Source organism: Sus scrofa, chromosome 2, assembly GCF_000003025.6.
Source record: "Sus scrofa isolate TJ Tabasco breed Duroc chromosome 2, Sscrofa11.1, whole genome shotgun sequence".
In the NCBI taxonomy this organism is placed as follows: Eukaryota; Metazoa; Chordata; class Mammalia; order Artiodactyla; family Suidae; genus Sus; species Sus scrofa.
This window is the reverse complement of record NC_010444.4, coordinates 27,765,730-27,783,796: the sequence shown is the minus strand read 5'-3', so window position 1 is coordinate 27,783,796 and position 18,067 is coordinate 27,765,730. Positions and strand designations below refer to the sequence as shown.

Below are 18,067 nucleotides of genomic sequence, written 5' to 3'. Positions count from 1 at the left end.
TGGCATATGGAGGTTCCCAAGCTAGGAGTAAATCAGTGCTGTAGCTGCCGGCCTACGCCATAGCCACAGCAACTTGGGATCTGAGCCTCGTCTGTGACCTACGAAACAGTTTACTTCTTGACAAAACAAACAAAAAAAAACCTAGGATACATAAGATACCAACTATAAAATGTTAATAAAAAAAGAAAGAAATGTGATACAGGAACTTTAAATCAGGAACTAAAAACCAGCTAAGTTAATTGTTGCTAGGAATTTGTGCTAGTGAAGAGTACTGTTCACAGTAGTCTGATGGGAGGCCAAATCACTCAAATGCACTTGCTGACAACCCACCAAATTCGATAAAGTATACCATAATCTGTACAAGAACAGAAAAACTCCGAAAATAGCATCTAATATCTGACCAGGACAACTGCACTGTCTCTTCATGAAATAAATAGGCCATTCCTTTAGCGATTCTCAGCCCTGGAGCACAACAGTATCACCTACGGTAAAGGGAATTTAAAAAGTTGCTCTACCTTCACTCTGGATCAATTAAATCAGAATCTCTAGGAATAGGTCTGGACTGTCACTAGTTCTTGTTTTATCATCACTATTTTTTTTTAATGGCCACACCTATGGCATAAGGATGTTCCAGCGCTAGGGGTCAAATCAGAGCTGCAGCTGCTGGCTTACAATCCAGCCACAGCCAACACAGGATCCCAGCTACATCTGCCAGCTACGCCGCAGCTTGCAGCAACACCAGATCCTCGACCCACTGAGCGAGGCCAGGAATCAAACCTGCATCCTCATGAATACTTAGTTGGGTTCTTAACCTGCTGAGCCACAATGGTAACTCCCAGTCACTAATTTTTAAAAACTCTCCAGCTGGTTCTAATGTGCAGCCTAAGTTGAAAATTATGGCTCTCTAGCAGTCCCTACCTTTTTTCTTTTGGTGCCACTGAATCTTCCTGCAGTTTAGTGAAGCCTGTGGGCCCTTTCTCAGGATAATGTTCTTTTTTTTTTTTTTTTTTGTCTTTTTGTCTTTTGTTGTTGTTGTTGCTATTTCTTGGGCCGCTCCCGCGGCATATGGAGGTTCCCAGGCTAGGGGTTGAATCGGAGCTGTAGCCACCGGCCTACGCCAGAGGCACAGCAACTCAGGATCCGAGCCGCGTCTGCAACCTACACCACAGCTCACGGCAACGCCGGATCGTTAACCCACTGAGCAAGGGCAGGGACCGAACCCGCAACCTCATGGTTCCTAGTCGGATTCGTTAACCACTGCGCCACGACGGGAACTCCCAGGATAATGTTCTTAAATACAAAAAACAAACTATGCAGGATTTCAAAGGAAATCAATTATACTGAAAAATAATTATCAAAATATTTTAAACAAAGTTTTATATAGTCATAGATATTTAACACATGAAATAACTAAATCTTGTGGTGAGTCTAGTGACGAATGCAACAGTATTTTTAATATTTCTGTCCTAGTAACAAAGCTGTTCCTGAATACTGCTAGTGTGGTTTCTTCCCTATGTTCATAATAGAAGGATAGACTCAATTTCACTTAGAGATTAGTGAACATACTTTTGCCCATCCAAGTTCATGGAACCCCAAAAATTCTATCCACAGACACTTGGGGGGTTTACCACAAATTAAAGAATCCATGCAAAGGATGCTGGATCAGATGCTAAAGCGCACGGGGGGGGAGGGGGGGTTGTTCTGTCATGGGTCAGCAGTAACAAACCTGACTAGTATCCATGAAGGTGTGGGTTCCATCCCTGGCCTTGCTCAGTTGGTTAAGGATGTGGCGTTGCCATAAGCTGTGGTGCAGGTCAGACACAGCCTGGATCCCGTGTTGCCGTGGCTGTGGTGAAGGTTGGCAGCTACAGCTCCAATTTGACCCCTCGCCTGGGAACTTCCATATGTCGTAGGTGCCGCCCTTAAAAAAAAAAAAACACACACACACACAAATCTGAGCATCTACTATGGTACTCATTAATTGTCATTCCTTGTTAAGTAACAGATCACCCTACTTCACAATGAAAAATATAATACACAAATCCGCCTACTGTCCAATTAGAATCCAGGAGAAACCACAGCTGGCTCTTTTCAGAATGTCTTACTACCCTAAATGTTTTCCTCTCAACAAGGATATAGTTAAATGTTCATAAAACAATCTATATAGGAGTTCTTGTAGTGGCTTAGCAGTTAACAAACCCAATTAGTATCCATGAGGTTTTGGGTTCCATCCCTGGCCTCGCTCAGTGGATTATGGATCTGGTGTTGCTGTGAGCTGTGGTATAGGCCAGCAGCTGTAGCATTGATTAGACCCCCAGCCTAATATAGAACCTCCATATCCCGAGGGTGCGGCCTTAAAACAAAAACAATCTATATAGATAATAATCAACTGAATTAATTAAAAAGGAAGGTAGAAGTTTCCACCGTGGCACAATGGGATCAGTGGCATCTCGGGAGTGCCGGTCGCAGGTTCAATCCCCGGCCCAGCACTGTGGGTTAGAGATCCAACGTTGCCACAGCTGCAGCTTAGGTTGTGATTGCTGTTCAGATCTGATCCCTGGCCTGGAACTCCATATGCCTTGGGGCAGAGAAAAAAATGGGGGGGGTTTAAACCAAAATGGCCAAGAGTATCCTCTGTTGAAGGTCACATTTAATTCCCACAATAAAAAGGCATTCACCATCACAGCTATGAACCAGCTAGGTAATCAAGAGCATGAAATTGTTGTTTTCGTTTTTGTTTTGTGGCCTGGTTACCAAACTGCTGTAGAGCAAAGGAAAATTCTAGTATCCACAAGGAGACTGAGCTTCCATACAGAATGGAGTTTTATTATTATTTCCTGACTCTGTTGCCAGATCAGAGAAAGAGACTACTTGAAGAAAACTTGCGGCAAGTTTCCAGTGCCCACTTGTAATGGAATGATGTCAGAACTCTGCTTCGTTACAGCAAAAGAACAGCCAATGTCATCCTTACATGTCCCCAAAACACTAAGAAACTATCAAAATCCAGCTTTTGTCTTTAGAATAAAGTGTAATCCCATTACCATTCTTCGGGAAGAAGATAATGGTGATGTTAACGGGGAGTAGGATGGGCACCGAATCAAGAGCAGAACAAAAGCTGAACTAGCTCCCAAGGCATGCACGTTTATTATTAGTAGGACATTGGGAACTTCTTTGATTTGCACAATTTTAAAAACCAGAAAAATAACTCAACCGCATGGAGTATAGAGTTATACACCAACATATACTATTTTGAATGGGTTCAAAAATCAGAAAAAAATTTTGAACTGGGAGTTCCTGTCATGGCCCAGTGGTTAACAAACCCGAGTATCCATGAGGACACAGGTTCAATCCCCGGCCTTGCTCAGTGGGCTAAGGATCCGGGGTTGCTGTGAGCTGTGGTGTATGTATGTCAAAGACGTGGCTCAGATCTGGCATTGCTGTCACTGTGGTGTAGGCTAGCAGCTACAGCTCCGATTCGACCCCTAGCCAGGGAACCTCTACATGCTGTAGGTACAGCCCTAAAAAGACAAAAAAGAAATTGTGAACTAGATGCCACTAATTTTTGAATAAGGTGAAAATGTTACTGAGGAACTATCTCCAGCATCTGTTCTATTAACTGTTTTTCTAATAGTAGTGCACAGCTAAAATAACAACTTTCCTCTCTGTACAAGTGGCTAAAAGTATGGAGATAGGATACATTATACGTGTATTTGTATAATTTGGCTGCTTCCACAGCAAGCAGAAGTTCCCAGGCAAGGATAAAACCGATACCACAGCAGTGACCTGAGCTACAGCAATGACCATGTCAGATCCTTAAACCCACTGACTGCACCTCCAGAGAACTTCAGACCTTTTGTTTTTAATAATGGCTTTACTGAGACATAATCACATACCATACAAATCACCTATTTAAAGTGTAAAATTCAATGGCTTAAATTTAGTATGTTCATTATAACAATAGATTTAAAAAAATTTTTTTATCTTCTCAAATAGAAACCCATACTGATTAAGTCATTCCCATTTCCCAACTCCTCTAGCCCCAGGCAACCACCAACTTAGTTTCCACAGATATGCGGGTATTTCATGGAAATATCATACACTTAGTTTTGTTTCTGACTTTCACTTTGCGTGTTCTCAAAGTTCACGTTTTATTACATAGCATTATGTTTTCTATTACCAAATATTCCATTGTATGGATATCTCATCATTTTATTTATTCATCAGTTGATGAACATCTGGATTATTTCTAGTTGTTTTTCTTTTTAGGGCCACACCTGGGGCATATGGAAGTTTCTGGCCTAGAGCTGCAGCTGCCTGCCTACACAACAGACGCAGCAACACTAGATATGAGCCACATCCGTGACCTATGCCACAGCTTGCGGAAATACTAGATCCTTAACCCACTGAAGAAGCAACCAGGGACTGAACCCGCATACTCGTGGATACAAGCCAGAATCTTAACCCTAACTCGCTGAGCCACAATGGGAACTCCAAAGATTATTTCCAATTTTTTTTTTTTTTTTGGCCGCACCTTCAGCATATGGGAGTTCCCTGGTCAGGGATAGAATCCCAACCACAGCTGTGACCTTTACCATAGCTATGGCAACACCGGATACCTAACCAACTGTGTCACAGCAGGAACTCCTATTTCCAGCTTTTAAGAGGAGTTCGTTTTGTCTTTTCTTTTTCTTAGGTATATACCTAGAAGTTGCTAGGTCATAAGGCAATTCTATGTTTAAAATGAAAAACTCTCAGACTGTTTTCCAAAGTGACTGAACCATTTTATAGTCCCACCAGTATGAGGGTTCCAACTTCTCAACTAGGTCACCAACACTTGTTTTTAGCAGCTATTTGTGTACCTTTAGAGAAATGTCTACTCAAATTCCTTTTTTTTTTTGCCACTCCTAGAGCATGCAAATATTCCTGGGCTAGGGATTGAACCCACACCACAGCAGCAACCAGAGCCATAGCAGTAACAATGTCGGATCCTTAACCAGTTGAGCCACCCAGGAACTCTCTTCCTGCCCATTTTTAATTGTTATCTTTTTGTTACTGAATTGTTAAGAGTTCTTTAGTTATTATGGATATAAGTCCTTTATGGGATATATGATTGACGAAAATTTTCTCCCCTTCAGTTGATAGTGTTTTTACTTTCTACGTTTATCCTTTTCTTATATGGAGCTAACTCAGAGAAAAAGAACTATGGACACTGCCTCACAGGCTCCATGCACTATTTCAACAGTTCTCCAACTTTCTACAGTTTTATTGGAGTTCCCTGGTTGTGCCATGGGTTAAGGATCCAATGCTGTCACTGCTACTGCATGGGTTCAATCCCTGGCCCAGGAACTTTCCCATGCCATAGGGGCAGCCAAAAAAACAAACAAACAAACAAAAACAAAAAACAAACTGCTTTGCACTCTTACACTAAGGAACCAGGGGTTCCCACTGTGACACATCAGGATTGGTGGCGTCTTTTCAACAATGGGACACAGGTTTGATCCCAGGCACCTCTGCAGTGGCTCAAATCCAAACTCCTTATGCCACAGGGCAGCCAAAAAAAAGGAGAGAAATACAACTGAGGAACCAAAGAGATTTTTTTTTTTTAAATGTGGGTTAAATCTAAAAATATTACCATATTAGGAATTAAACTGTAAAATTTCTAACTTGTTAATTCATTTTAAAATAAATGTATAATTTTATATAAAACATTTTCTAAAACAAAACAAAAAAATAGTGAAGGAATTCCCATTGTGGCTCAGTGGGTTAAGGATTCAGCATTGCCATAAGCTGCAGCATAGGTTGCAGCTGCAGCTCTAATTCCAGCCCTAGCCTGGTAACTTCCGTATTCTACAGGTGTGGTCATAAAAAGAAAAAAGAATTAGTGACAATGGCACTGTCTTGCATTTCTGTGAGCTCTTTAATGTCTGGCTAAATAGAGACATTATCTGCTTTGCTTATAATCTATTGTAACATATTGTTTTTGATAAAGTTTAAGACCATAAAACTACAGTTATGTGTTTGGAAAAGGGAGAAGCTCTTTTTTGGCCACACCTGTCGCACATCGAAGTTCCTCAGCTAGGGATCAAATCTGAGCCTCAGCCACTACCTACACAGCATCCTTAACCCACTGCACCACAGCGGGACCTCCATGAGAAGCATTTTTAATAGGCTTTTCATCTAACTATGGAGATGTAGCCTCTCAGCTTAACTGAGTTAAGCTGCAAGCCACATTCTATATGATAGCTAATTACTATTAAGGAGTTGTTGGGGGGCGGGGGTGAAGTCACAAGGAAGTAAAATTTGGATAGAAAAAACAAATGTAGTTCTCTTTCTCCAAATAGCCTGTTTCTATGGTAAATGGAGAAAGTGTTATGCTGGAGGTCATATGGAAATTAAGTTATACCAGATATCAGCGAAAATTTAAACCAAGTGATAAATGTTAAAAGTATGGAGGGAGATAGGTGATTAAACTGCTGTGTTGTCATTGCAGCAGCTGGGTTGCTACTATGGCATGGGTTCCAAATCCCTGGCCCAGGAACTTCCAAATGCTGCAAGTGTGTCCAAAAAATTAAAGATAAAAAAAAGATTTTTGCTGATCTTTGCAACAAAACAACCAAGGAAAGAGTCTCAAACCTACTTCTATAATGTGTATTTTCCACTATTAAGGGTAATGAATGACTCAATATAGTAGGGGGAGAAAAATCAATAAAATACTATCAAAGGCCTGACAATCCTCAAACGATCTGCAATGTTTTTCTCCATCTATTTTATTAAGAAGGTATTCAAAAACAAATTCGAAGGTTCAGGTATTTTTAATCCCTAACTTAATTAAGTGGTTTGTAAAATGTCTTTTACATAAAAATCTCCTGTGATACTCATTTCCAATGAAGATACTCGGTCTCACCTACAGAATCTGTTTCAGCATGTCTGAAATTGAGGTATAGGCACCTCTACTTTTATGAAGCACCTAATGGATTATGATGCAATGGACCATCAACTCCATTTTGACAAACACAACCTAATCCATCTGTTCTATACATAAATTTTTTTCCAAATGTTTCCTCCAAAAGGGGGCGGGGGGACACCTGACCCAAGTCATTCCTTGGTTACTGTAGTTAAAACATTAAGAAAACTGAAAATACGAGAGAGAGTCTTAAGTCTCTCTTGGTAGTCAATCTTTTTTTTTCAAAATTAAAAGCAGAATAGGGTAGGAGTTTCCATTGTGGCTCAGCAGTAACAAACCCAACCCGTATCCATGAGGATATGGGTTCAATACCTGGCCCCCCTCAGTGGGTTAAGCTTCCGGCATTGCCATGAACTGTGGTCACAAATTTGGCTAGGATCTGGCATTGCTGTGGCTGTGGTGTAGGCCGGCAGCTGCAGCACCAATTTGATCCTTAGTGTGGGAACCTCCATATGCCACAGATGCGGACCTAAAAAGCAAAAAAAAAAAAAAAAAAAAAGGGTCTCATTCCAGAAGACCATCTACAAGCAGTAACTGAGCCAATTCATATGCCTATAGAATAAAGCAAAAGACAGGTGGCATTAATATTAGACACCAGCTTACTCCTGTTTCCTCTACCAGTGCAACGAAACTCTACTAGATGTTTTTCTTTTCCTGAATGAATCTGAATGTGTATCCTGCATACATAATCTCTTCAAACCTTTCCAAAACTAAAATCTAAAAACATGCAAACACTTCAAAAATTTAAAGGAGGAAAAAACAGGGTAACAGTTATTGCTCCAAATATTTGTTTATTAAGTTTTTTATTCATTCCCTAGGAAATGAAGAGCTACAAAAAAGAAATAAAAATCTTAATCTCTTAGAACTTGAAAATGCAGCTTCTTTAGACCAAGAGTAGCCAAAAAGTTAATTCACTTGATAAACTAAGTGAAACATGAGAAATACAACAATTAGAATATAGTTTTGCCCTTCTGGTATTATTCAATATTTACTGCTTATTATAAACTATCCATCAATCTATAAAGTTTAAACCTTTGCCCCCCCCCCAAAATCCCTTTTAAAATCAATTCTTGGAGTTCAGAATTACTCAGCAGTTAGTGAACCCAACTAGCATCTATGAGGATGCTGGTTCGATCCCTGGCCTTGCTCAGTGGGTTAGGGATCCAGCGTTGCCGTGAGCTGTGGTGTAGGTCACAGACAAGACTTGGATCCCAAGTTGCCCTGGCTCAAATTTGACCCCTAGCCTGGGAATGTCCATATGCTGCAGGTGCAGCCCTAAGAAAGGACTAAAAAAATAAAAAGTAAAATAAAATGAAACAAATTCTCACACCAATACCAAATGTTCAGGGAAAACAAAGACAAATTCACAACTAGGTCTTACCTAATGAGGAATAAAGATTTACAGAAAATTGCAGAAAAGCTTAAAACTATGAATTGCTTCCTGCAATCATCTACTTAATAGGTACAAACATCTGAACAGATTTTGCCATTCTAAAAGATCTAAGGTATAAATTTCTGTATTTCTAATGCTGAAGAAATGCAATCTCTTCTAACAAGAGCACCTTTCTGTTGTATGTCTAAGGAAAACCACTATTTCTGTAAATACTGATCAATCAATCTTAGGAACAGTCACTGCCATAAAGAGTATTCTGTGTAGTTAGTTTTCTAAGGAAATATTAAAGATCAAATCAAATATGCCTGCTCAAAACTGTTATACTAAACAGCACTTAAAATGGCGGGGGGGGGGGGGGGTTCCCCATTGTGACACAGTGGAAAACGAATCCAACTAGGAACCATGAGGTTTTGGGTTTGGTCCCAGGCCTCGACTCAGTGAGTTAAGGATGTGGCATTGCCTTGAGCTGTGGTGTAGGTTGCAGACATGGCTCGGATCTGTCGATGCTGTAGCTGTGGTATAGGCCAGCAGCTACCGCTCCGTTTCAACCCCTAGCCTGGGAACCTCCACATGCCCCGGGTGCGGCCCTAAAATGACAAAAAAAGGGGGGGGGGAATAGGAAAGATTATTACAAACAGATTTTGCTAAAGACGGATAAGAATAACTGAATCCAAAGAACACACTGTCTAATATAAATATATATGTTGTGAATTTGTCTTTGTTTTCCCTGAACATTTGGTATTGGTGTGAGAATATATACACACACACATCCGCTTGGGTTTAAAATTGGCACTATCCGGGAGTTCCTGTTGTGGCGAAGTGGAAACAAATACGACTAGAACTATGAGGTTGCGGGTTCGATCCCTGGCCTCGCTCAGCGGGTTGCCGCGCTCCATTGCTGTGAGCTGTGGTGTGGATCACAGACAGAGCTTGGAGCTGGTGTGGCTGTGTCATAGGCCAGCAGCTATAGCTCCGACTGGACCCCTAGCCCTGGGAACTTCCATATGCTGGGGTGCGGCCCTAAAAAGTGGGGGGGAAAAAAAAGGCACTATTCCCTTGTAACCCCTACTAAATACTAATAGTACCAACAAAATAAATCAGGTTTCAATATTGAATATTTCATCTGTTTTTCCTTATTAGTTAAGTATATAACATAACACACTTCTCATATTTTCTGTCTTCCTAATTGTATTTTTCACCAAAAGCAAAACATGAATTTATCGCCTTGAATTCCCGTTTGTTAAGAACTCCTGGCAATTATTTTGTGCTCCTCAACTCTTGCAATTTTTCCGAAGTAAGGATCATTCCTTTTATATTTGAGGCCTTCCTAATTCAGGATGGGCTATTAATTGTTGAAAACTGAAATCTTCTTTCTAAAAGACAGCAGTGTAAAAACAGAATTTTAGGGATTTAACAGTTCATGGGAATTGACTCAGCCAAATACATTTCTCTCCCTTCCTCTTACCAACAGAACTTTAGAGATCATCCACTCCTATGCCCAAAGTATTTTACTTTGTGTTAATCATTTAAGTACCTGCCGTCCTAAGAGATACAATTCTTAAAAATTTTTAACATAAAGCATATAGCCTGCATGCAAAAATTCATCCATCCATTTACTGAACACATTTAAAACAGTGTTTCTAGGTTTTGTTTTTGTCACACCTCAGGCATGTGGAAGTTCCCAGGCATCCAACCAGTGCCACAGAGGCAACCCAGGCTGCTGCAATGATGCTGGATCCTTAATCCGCTACCCCACAAGGGAACTCCTGTTTTTCAGTTTTTTAAGGTAGCCCATTCAACTTAAAACCCCGGGAAGGAACTAAACAATAGTCTATTAAATGCTGTAGGGGTGGTGCACAAGGTAAAATGGATCAGAAGAATGTGATCAAAAGTTGAATCAAGCAGTAAAAAATGTACATGATAAAAATATAGCCATGATTACACAAAGGAACCAGATGTGCTTTCATTATAGAGGAAAACCTATATGCAAATAGTTTTGTCACCATTAAACTGGCAAAAACAGTAAACGTCAAGTTCCAGAAGAATACCCACCAACACTGCAAGATAATTTAAACAGCGCTCTCAAAGTAAAACAAGAACTTTCTGACAAGAGTTTAAATAAATAAATAAATCTTAACTGTGATTTTGCTTGCCTACAATCATTTCCCTCTTCCGCAAAGCACAAATCTAGCGATTCAGTACCAAGAAAGACCACCTATATTTTTGAATGACAAATTTAAGATATTATCAGGTTTACCGAACCAAATTTTTTTGAGTTTCAAATGTATACAGCTAAAAGAAATCTACTCTTATCTTGCAGGATTCTTTGTCTGTCTCATCCCTTGGCATCTTTCCAAAGCAAATCCATGATTCAGAGTAGTTCTGATTTTTTTTATTATTCTTCAGTTTTGTTTAATTTTTTGTCCCTCGTCCATCAGCACTCACTTTTCTTCTAAAGTTTCACTAACTGTTGCCTTATACATCGAGCAAGCTACTTGATTTATCTTTTTTTAAATCACATTACTCTTTTTTTAGGCCACACCCATGGCCTATGAAGTTCACAAGCTAGGGGTTGAATCAGAGCTGCAGCTGCAGGCTACAGCAACAGCAAAACTGCATCTAAGCCTCCTCTGTGACCAATGCCTGCAGCTTGCAGCAACTCAAGGCCACAACTCAAGGCCTTAACCTACTGAGCAAGGCCAGGGATGGAACCTGCATCCTTAGAGAGACAGTGCTGGATTCTTAACAGCTGAGGCACAATGGGAATTCCTTAATCATGTTACTCTTCAAGGTTTAAGTTATTTAATTACCATTTCAAGTAAAGATGAATAATATAGTATCTGAGATTTACTTCAAAGTAATGGGGTGGGAAGAGTAAGTAAAAGTACAGAAAAAAGGAGAAAACAATTTAGCTGTGAGTTGAAACTCTAACACAGGAACATCACATCTTACATTATTTTCTCTTTCGGCCGCATCTACGCTGCTGGATACTTAACACACTGGGCCACATAGGAACCCCTATACTATTCTTTTTTCTTGCATGTTTGAAATGTATCTTTCACAAGTTTAAAAGTTTATATGAAGATGACTATTTTGTTGGTATTGTCTTTTAGACAGATGGAAAAAATAAAGGAGGCATCATAAAGGCCAGGACAAGTTAAGAGTCGATAAGGAGAGGGAGACAGACAGACACCTCATGAATTCAGATACTCAAATCTTTAAAGAGAACAGGAGAAAAAAAAAAAAAAAGGAATTTCTTCTTTGCAGAAAAATGAGCCATTAAGTAGAGACATAATAGATTTTTTTTTAAAACCACCACTTGCCACCTCCAAGGAAATAACTGACTTTTTCAAGGACTATCATTTGATGATAATAACTAGATAAACGTTTACTGAGGAACACAGTTATCAATCCAGATTACTAACTGCAAAGGAGAAAAATAATCCTTTACAAAGAAGAGATACAGCAGTCACTACCCTAACCAAGTGACCAAATTTAACCACTACAAAAAGTCGAACAACCTAGCATTAAGTGCCTCTTAATGTGAGGTACAGTCTTTAACCCAAAAATATTTAACCTGAATACTAACAAAGCTCTGAGTTTAGTCATAACCATAATTTTCAGGAAATACATAAGATGAGGGGACACATTAAATGACACCACACACATACTCAAATCAAAAAAACTCAAAAAATGAGTTCTCTACAAGAAAACTGTTCTGGATTCTTCAAATAAATATCTTTGGGGAGGAGTTCCCGTCGTGGTGCAGTGGTTAACAAATCCGACTAGGAACCATGAGGTTTTGGGTTCAGTCCCTGACCTTGCTCAGTGGGTAAAGGATCCGGCATTGCCGTGAGCTGTGGTGCAGGTTGCAGACTCGGCTTGGATCTGGCGTTGCTGAGGCTCTGGTGTAGGCTGGGGGGTACAGCTCTGATTCGACCCCTAGCCTGGGAACCTCCATATGCCGCTGGAAAAGGCAAAAAAACGAACAAAAAAAATATATCTTCGGGGACAAAAAAACGAAGGGACTATTCAAGAAACATAACCAAATGAGACAATGTAAACCTAGATTAGAGTCTAATTTAAAAAACAAAAACAAAAACCTATGAATCACATTCTTAGGACCAACTGGGGAAATCTGAATACCACTGAAGTTTAGAAATGATACAGTATTGCTATTTAATCTTCTTAGGTGGGAAATCATATAATGGTTACATAACAGCATTAATACCCTTATACTATATAAGAAAATACTGAAATGGGGGGCTGAATATATGTTGACTTAGTTTCAAATAAATAAGTACAAGGAGATAAAGCAAATGGCAAAACGTTCAACAATTGTCACTCCTAGGTGAAAAACTGCACTGTAGGTATTCACTGTACTTTTCCTTATGTCCTAAACCTTGCACAAGAAAACTTACAGGTGAAATTTTTCTCTGTAAATTTTTACTACTTTCTCTCCCATTTAAAACACCACAGTTCTGAAATGAAAAGTCATGGCAATATTTCACAGAGTTTACAATTTTAGATAAATTTAAGAATTAACAATGAATTCCGGGTAACTTACAATGAAATCCTCAGTATTACCCCTCGACTTTCACATGACAAAACATGAACCCAGAAAAAGGGTTAGTATACATAAAAAGATTTGACGTAATTTTTAAGACCTTGTGTTCTTGGGAATTCTAACAGCATGTAAAATGTAAACACTGTGAAATTTTCAGGACTGAAATTAGTCAACGAGCAAACACAAAAATTCAGTTTAGCCATACTTTCCCAATATAATAAAATTTAGTTATCCAGAATGTTGAATAGAAATGCTCCAATTCTGTCGCTATCTTGTCAACCTCCAAAAACAGCCCCCACATCATAAGCTGGCCTCTTGAAAACCGAAAACTTAAGTGTATTTTGTTGCTATGGCAATGCGAAATTTCAGGAAATTGAGACTCTGCATGCTAGCTAGCCTCCCTCCATTTTAAAACTATTTACCTAAACATACCAGACTTAAATCGAAAATAAACTGACATCTTCCATAAAGTATGTCTCCTCTTTCAAAATAAAAAGGCAATTCTCTCCTACAAAACTAAAGAGCAAAAGAAGAAAAATCATTTAACTAAAAACCTGAATCTTAAAATACTTAAAAGTCACAGTACTAAAACAGATGGCCAAAACAGACTTCTCGTTTCCGATTTATCAAATTCTACAACTACTTTTGCGGTTTGAAAATCCAAAATGAAATGTTGATAGAACAGAGAAAAGGGAGCAGGAGAAAGCCACAAAATTCCCAAATCTCAACACAGCCATGCTCTCTACTCCTAAACTACTTCCTTCTTCATTCGCTCTGCCAAGAATCTTATTTCCCTAGAGTTTCAACTCAAATTATTTCTCAAAATAGCGATTTACTTCTGGATATACCACAAAGGCGGTGAAGGAGACACTGTCAAGTTTTTCGAGAACAGCAAGAACACGTTAAAATAATCAATCCCTAATCCCTTAACACCAAATGGTATTAAAAGAAGAAATCTCACTGGGGTAGTCCCAGGACCAAAACGGGACGAAGCAGCTGCCCGGCTATTGTGTGAATCAAATATTTGTTCATATTAACGCCCAAGACAGAGAAGCCAAAAGAGTTTTAAATCTCAGCTCTTTCCCCATTCCCACCGTTCTTCGGTACCCGGTCCTGCGGGTTCATTAAACCCCTAATTCCTTCCTCAAGCGAACATGGCTGGAGTACTCGGACGAACACAGACGTGGAGAGAAAAGGTCGCCACGAGGCCCCACCACTCTCCTTCCTCACCTGCTCCGTGGCTCCGTCTCCTGACATGGCCTCAGTCGATTAGAACGTGCGAACTGGCCCGCGATGCCAAGCTAGAAAAGAAAAATTAAACAAAAAACCTCCCCCAAGCCAGAAAAGTTGCCCCCTGCCCTGCGGAGCCAGACCGCCAACACGAATCGCCACCGCCCACTCAGATATGAATTAAAATGGCTGCGTCCCTGCCGGCCGAAGAAGGAGGTGTGGCTTCCCGCATTAACTTCCGGGGCAGTGGGCGGAGTTAAGAGCGAAACTCCCTGGTTACTCAATCGCGCAGAAGCAGGAAGATGCCAGGGGCGGGCCCAATGCGTGTACTGACGTCAAGGCCCGGGGTTGGAGAGGCTGTTGCTGAGCTGGCTGCAACCGGCTAGGAGGCGGGAAACTGTTTCTCCGGGAAGTTCGCGCGCCTTTTGGAATTTAATTATCATGCTGAGGAGCTGGACTCTCCTCTCTTGAAGATTGCCAATCAATTCAATTCAAGCAAACTGGCCATTTTAGGGAGCAAAGCTAAGTGTTAAATGGCTCCTATGTTTTGGAAATAGGAATCCATGAAGTTTTCTATGGTCTCAGCTAATGCTTTTCACACTTTGGGGGTATGAGAGTGACTGATCGAGAGCATTAATATTTATACCGTCACTGGTTACTGTTGTGTCTAAGGCTTGTTATGTCCGTAAGGCATGGGTTTTAAGCTCCGCATCCCATCATAGTTCTGGAGCCAGACTGCATTCTTTTGAATCCTGGCTTATCTCTCTCTAGTGGGTAACCTTGGGCAGTTTAACATCTCTGTGCCTCAGATTCTTTGCCTATAAATAGAAATAACAATAGTACCTGCAGTTTAAATAAGTTATACATGGAAAAGTACTTGGCACAGTACCTGACATAGTCAAAAACAAGTGCAACTAAGTCTCAAAACTCTTTTCCAATCAAGGATCATCACAAGACTTCTTCCACCCTCTGTCTACAGTGGCCTATGGCCCAAAGTAAACAAACCTTTCCCTTACACTCTTTACTCTTTTCAGTGTCCCATGCCTCTGCTCCTATTTCCACCTCTGCCCTTTTCACAGCCTAAATTCTTATCCTTCCAAGTAATCAGACACATGAGCAGAAGATGTATAGTGGAGATGTTTTTTACACCATCCAACAATAGAAGACTAGATAAACATGACAATTCCATCCTTGACCGCATGCTCTGTAGTTCCCTTGTCCTATGTTCCAAGACTCCTAGTGGATGCCTGAAACGGAATAGTATCAAACCTTATATATACTGTTTTTTCCTGTACATACATACCCATGATAAAGTGCAATTTATAAATTCTGAACACTAAGAGATTAACAATAATTAAAAAGCGATTGTAGGGAATTCCTGTCCGTGGCTTATTGGTAATGATCTCCACTAGTATCCATAAGGACGCGGGTTTGATCCCTGACCTCACTTAGAGGATGGGAGATCCGGCGTTGCTGTGAGCTGTGGTATGTCACAGACATGGCTCAGATCCTGAGTTGCTGTGCCTGTGGCATAGGCCGGCAAATGTAGCTCTGATTCAGCCTCTAGCCTGGGAACCTCCATGTGCCTTGGGTGCGGCCCTACAACGAAAAAAAAAAAAAAAAAAAAAAATTGCTATAAAAGTTATGTGAATGTAGAGTTCCCGTCGTGGGGCAGCTGAAACAAATCCGACTAGGAACCATGAAGTTGCGGGTTTGATCCCTGTCCTCAGTGGGTTAACGATCCTGCGTTGCTGTGGCTGTGGTATAGGCCGGCAGCTGTAGCTCTGATTAGACCCCTAGCCTGGGAGTCTCCATATGCTGCGTGGGAGTGGCCCTTAAAAAAAAAAAGAGGAAAAGTTATGTGAATGTGTATGCTCTTTTTCTCTCTCTCAAAATATCTCATAGGGAGTTCCCATCATGGCGCAGTGGTTAACGAATCCGACTAGGAACCATGAGGTTTGGGGTTCAATCCCTGGCCTTGCTCGGTTGGTTAAGTGTTAAGTGCCGTGAGCTGTGGTGTAGGTTGCAGACGCATCTCGGATCCCGTGTTGCTGTGGCCCTGGCGTAGGCCGGCGGCTACAGCTCTGATTCGACCCCTAGCCTGGGAACCTCCATATGCCGTGGGAATGGCCCAAGAAATGGCCAAAAAAGACCCCCAAAAAAATATATATATATCTCATTGTACAAGTTGAGTGTCTTTTCCACCTTAACTAAGCGCTTATCACACACTGGCCATAACCTTTGCAGTTTGAGGTCATGACAGCAAAACTAGCATGAATTTATTTTATTTTATTTTGCTTTTGCTTTTTGCTTTTTTAGGGCCAGACCCCTGTTGGAAGTTCCCAGGCTAGGGGTCTTATTGGATCTACAGCTGCCAGCCTACGCCACGGCCATGGCAACTCACAGGATCCAAGTCACGTCTTTGACCTACAGCAGAGCTTACCGCAAAGCCAGATCCTTAACCCACTGTACTAGGCCAGGGATGGAACCCTCATCCTCGTGGATACTGGTCGGGTTCGTTCTGCTGTGCCACAGTGGGAACTCCCAGCATGAATTTATTTTTCCCTCACAATTTCACAGTTGGAAGATTTGTTCTTACCATAGATCATAGCAACCTCTGCACACGATTTTTTTTTAGTAAGGCAAGAACTTTCACATTTTCACTTAAAGAAAGCATTTTACAGCTTCTCTTTGGCATATTCAACTTGCTAGCATCACTACTTTTGCCTTTGGGGGACGTTATGAAGTAAAATAAGGGTCACCTGAACACAAGCACTATGATACCTGGACAGTCAATCTAATAAACAAGAGGGCTACGTGGCAACAGATTTCATCTCACAGAACACAGATCAACACAGAATTTAAAACTTGAGTTCTCTTGTGGTGCAGCAGGTTAAGGGAGTTATGGAATCTGCCACTGTCACTGTAACAGCTTGGGTTGCTCCTGTGGAGTGGGTTTGATTCCCCAGCCCAAGAACTTCCACATGCCTCGGGTGCAGCCAAAACAAAAAACAAAAAAAACTTTATGAATTTTTTATTCTTGGAATTTTCCATTTAATTTTCAGAACGAGATTGATCACAGGCAACTGAAACTGTGGACAGGGAAGTGGGGCTAGAGGACAGGGGAACCACTGTATATCACAAGACATCTCTACAATGTAGAGATGGGTACAGCCAAAAAAAGATTCATTTTATTTTAAAATGTTAAAAAAGCATAATACATGGCTCAAGAATCAAAATTTATAAAGAGTTATTCTCAGAGAAGTTCCACTTCAATCTCTACCCCCTCCACCCACCCAATCCCATTCCCACCTTTTATAGGTAACTTTTATTTTAGTTTTTAATCTTTAATCTTTTTAGTATTTCTTTTTTTTTCTTTTTTCTTTTTGCTGAGGCTCTGTTGTTGGAAGTTCCTGGGCCAGGGATCGAAACTGCACCATAGCAGCAACCCAAACCACAGCAGTGACAATGCTAGACCCTTAACCCTCTGCATCACAGGAGAACTTCTCTACTATTTCTTTCTGCAAAAGTTTGTAATGCATATATTTCACCTTATTTCTCATACAAAAAATACACTTGCTCTTTTCACTTAGTATCTTATAGAGGTCTAGGGAGTGAAATGATGAAAATAGAGATTTTTCATCATTTTTATTTGTTTGTTTACATATTTGTTTATACTTTTTAGGACCATCCCTGCAGCATATAGAAGTTCCCAGGCTAGGGGTTGAATCAGAGCTGTAGCTACAGGCCTAGGCCACAGCCACAGCAATGCAGGATCCCATCCATGTCTTGGACCTACACTGCAGCATGCAGCAACACCAGATCCTTAACCCACTGAGCAAGGTCATGGATCAAACCCAAATCCTCATGGATACTAGTCAGGTTCTTAACCTGCTGAGTTACAATGGAAACT

General features: G+C 40.6%; 1 protein-coding gene across 1 annotated transcript in view; it reads right to left on the bottom strand.

Annotated features, from left to right (window-relative positions):
• CSTF3 (cleavage stimulation factor, 3' pre-RNA, subunit 3, 77kDa) overlaps positions 1 to 14,340 on the bottom strand; it is an 80,926-nt gene extending 66,586 nt beyond the window's left edge. The window contains 1 exon segment of the mRNA NM_001267844.1: positions 14,155 to 14,340. Coding sequence (NP_001254773.1) covers positions 14,155 to 14,181 — 27 coding nt within the window. The 5' untranslated portion in view covers positions 14,182 to 14,340.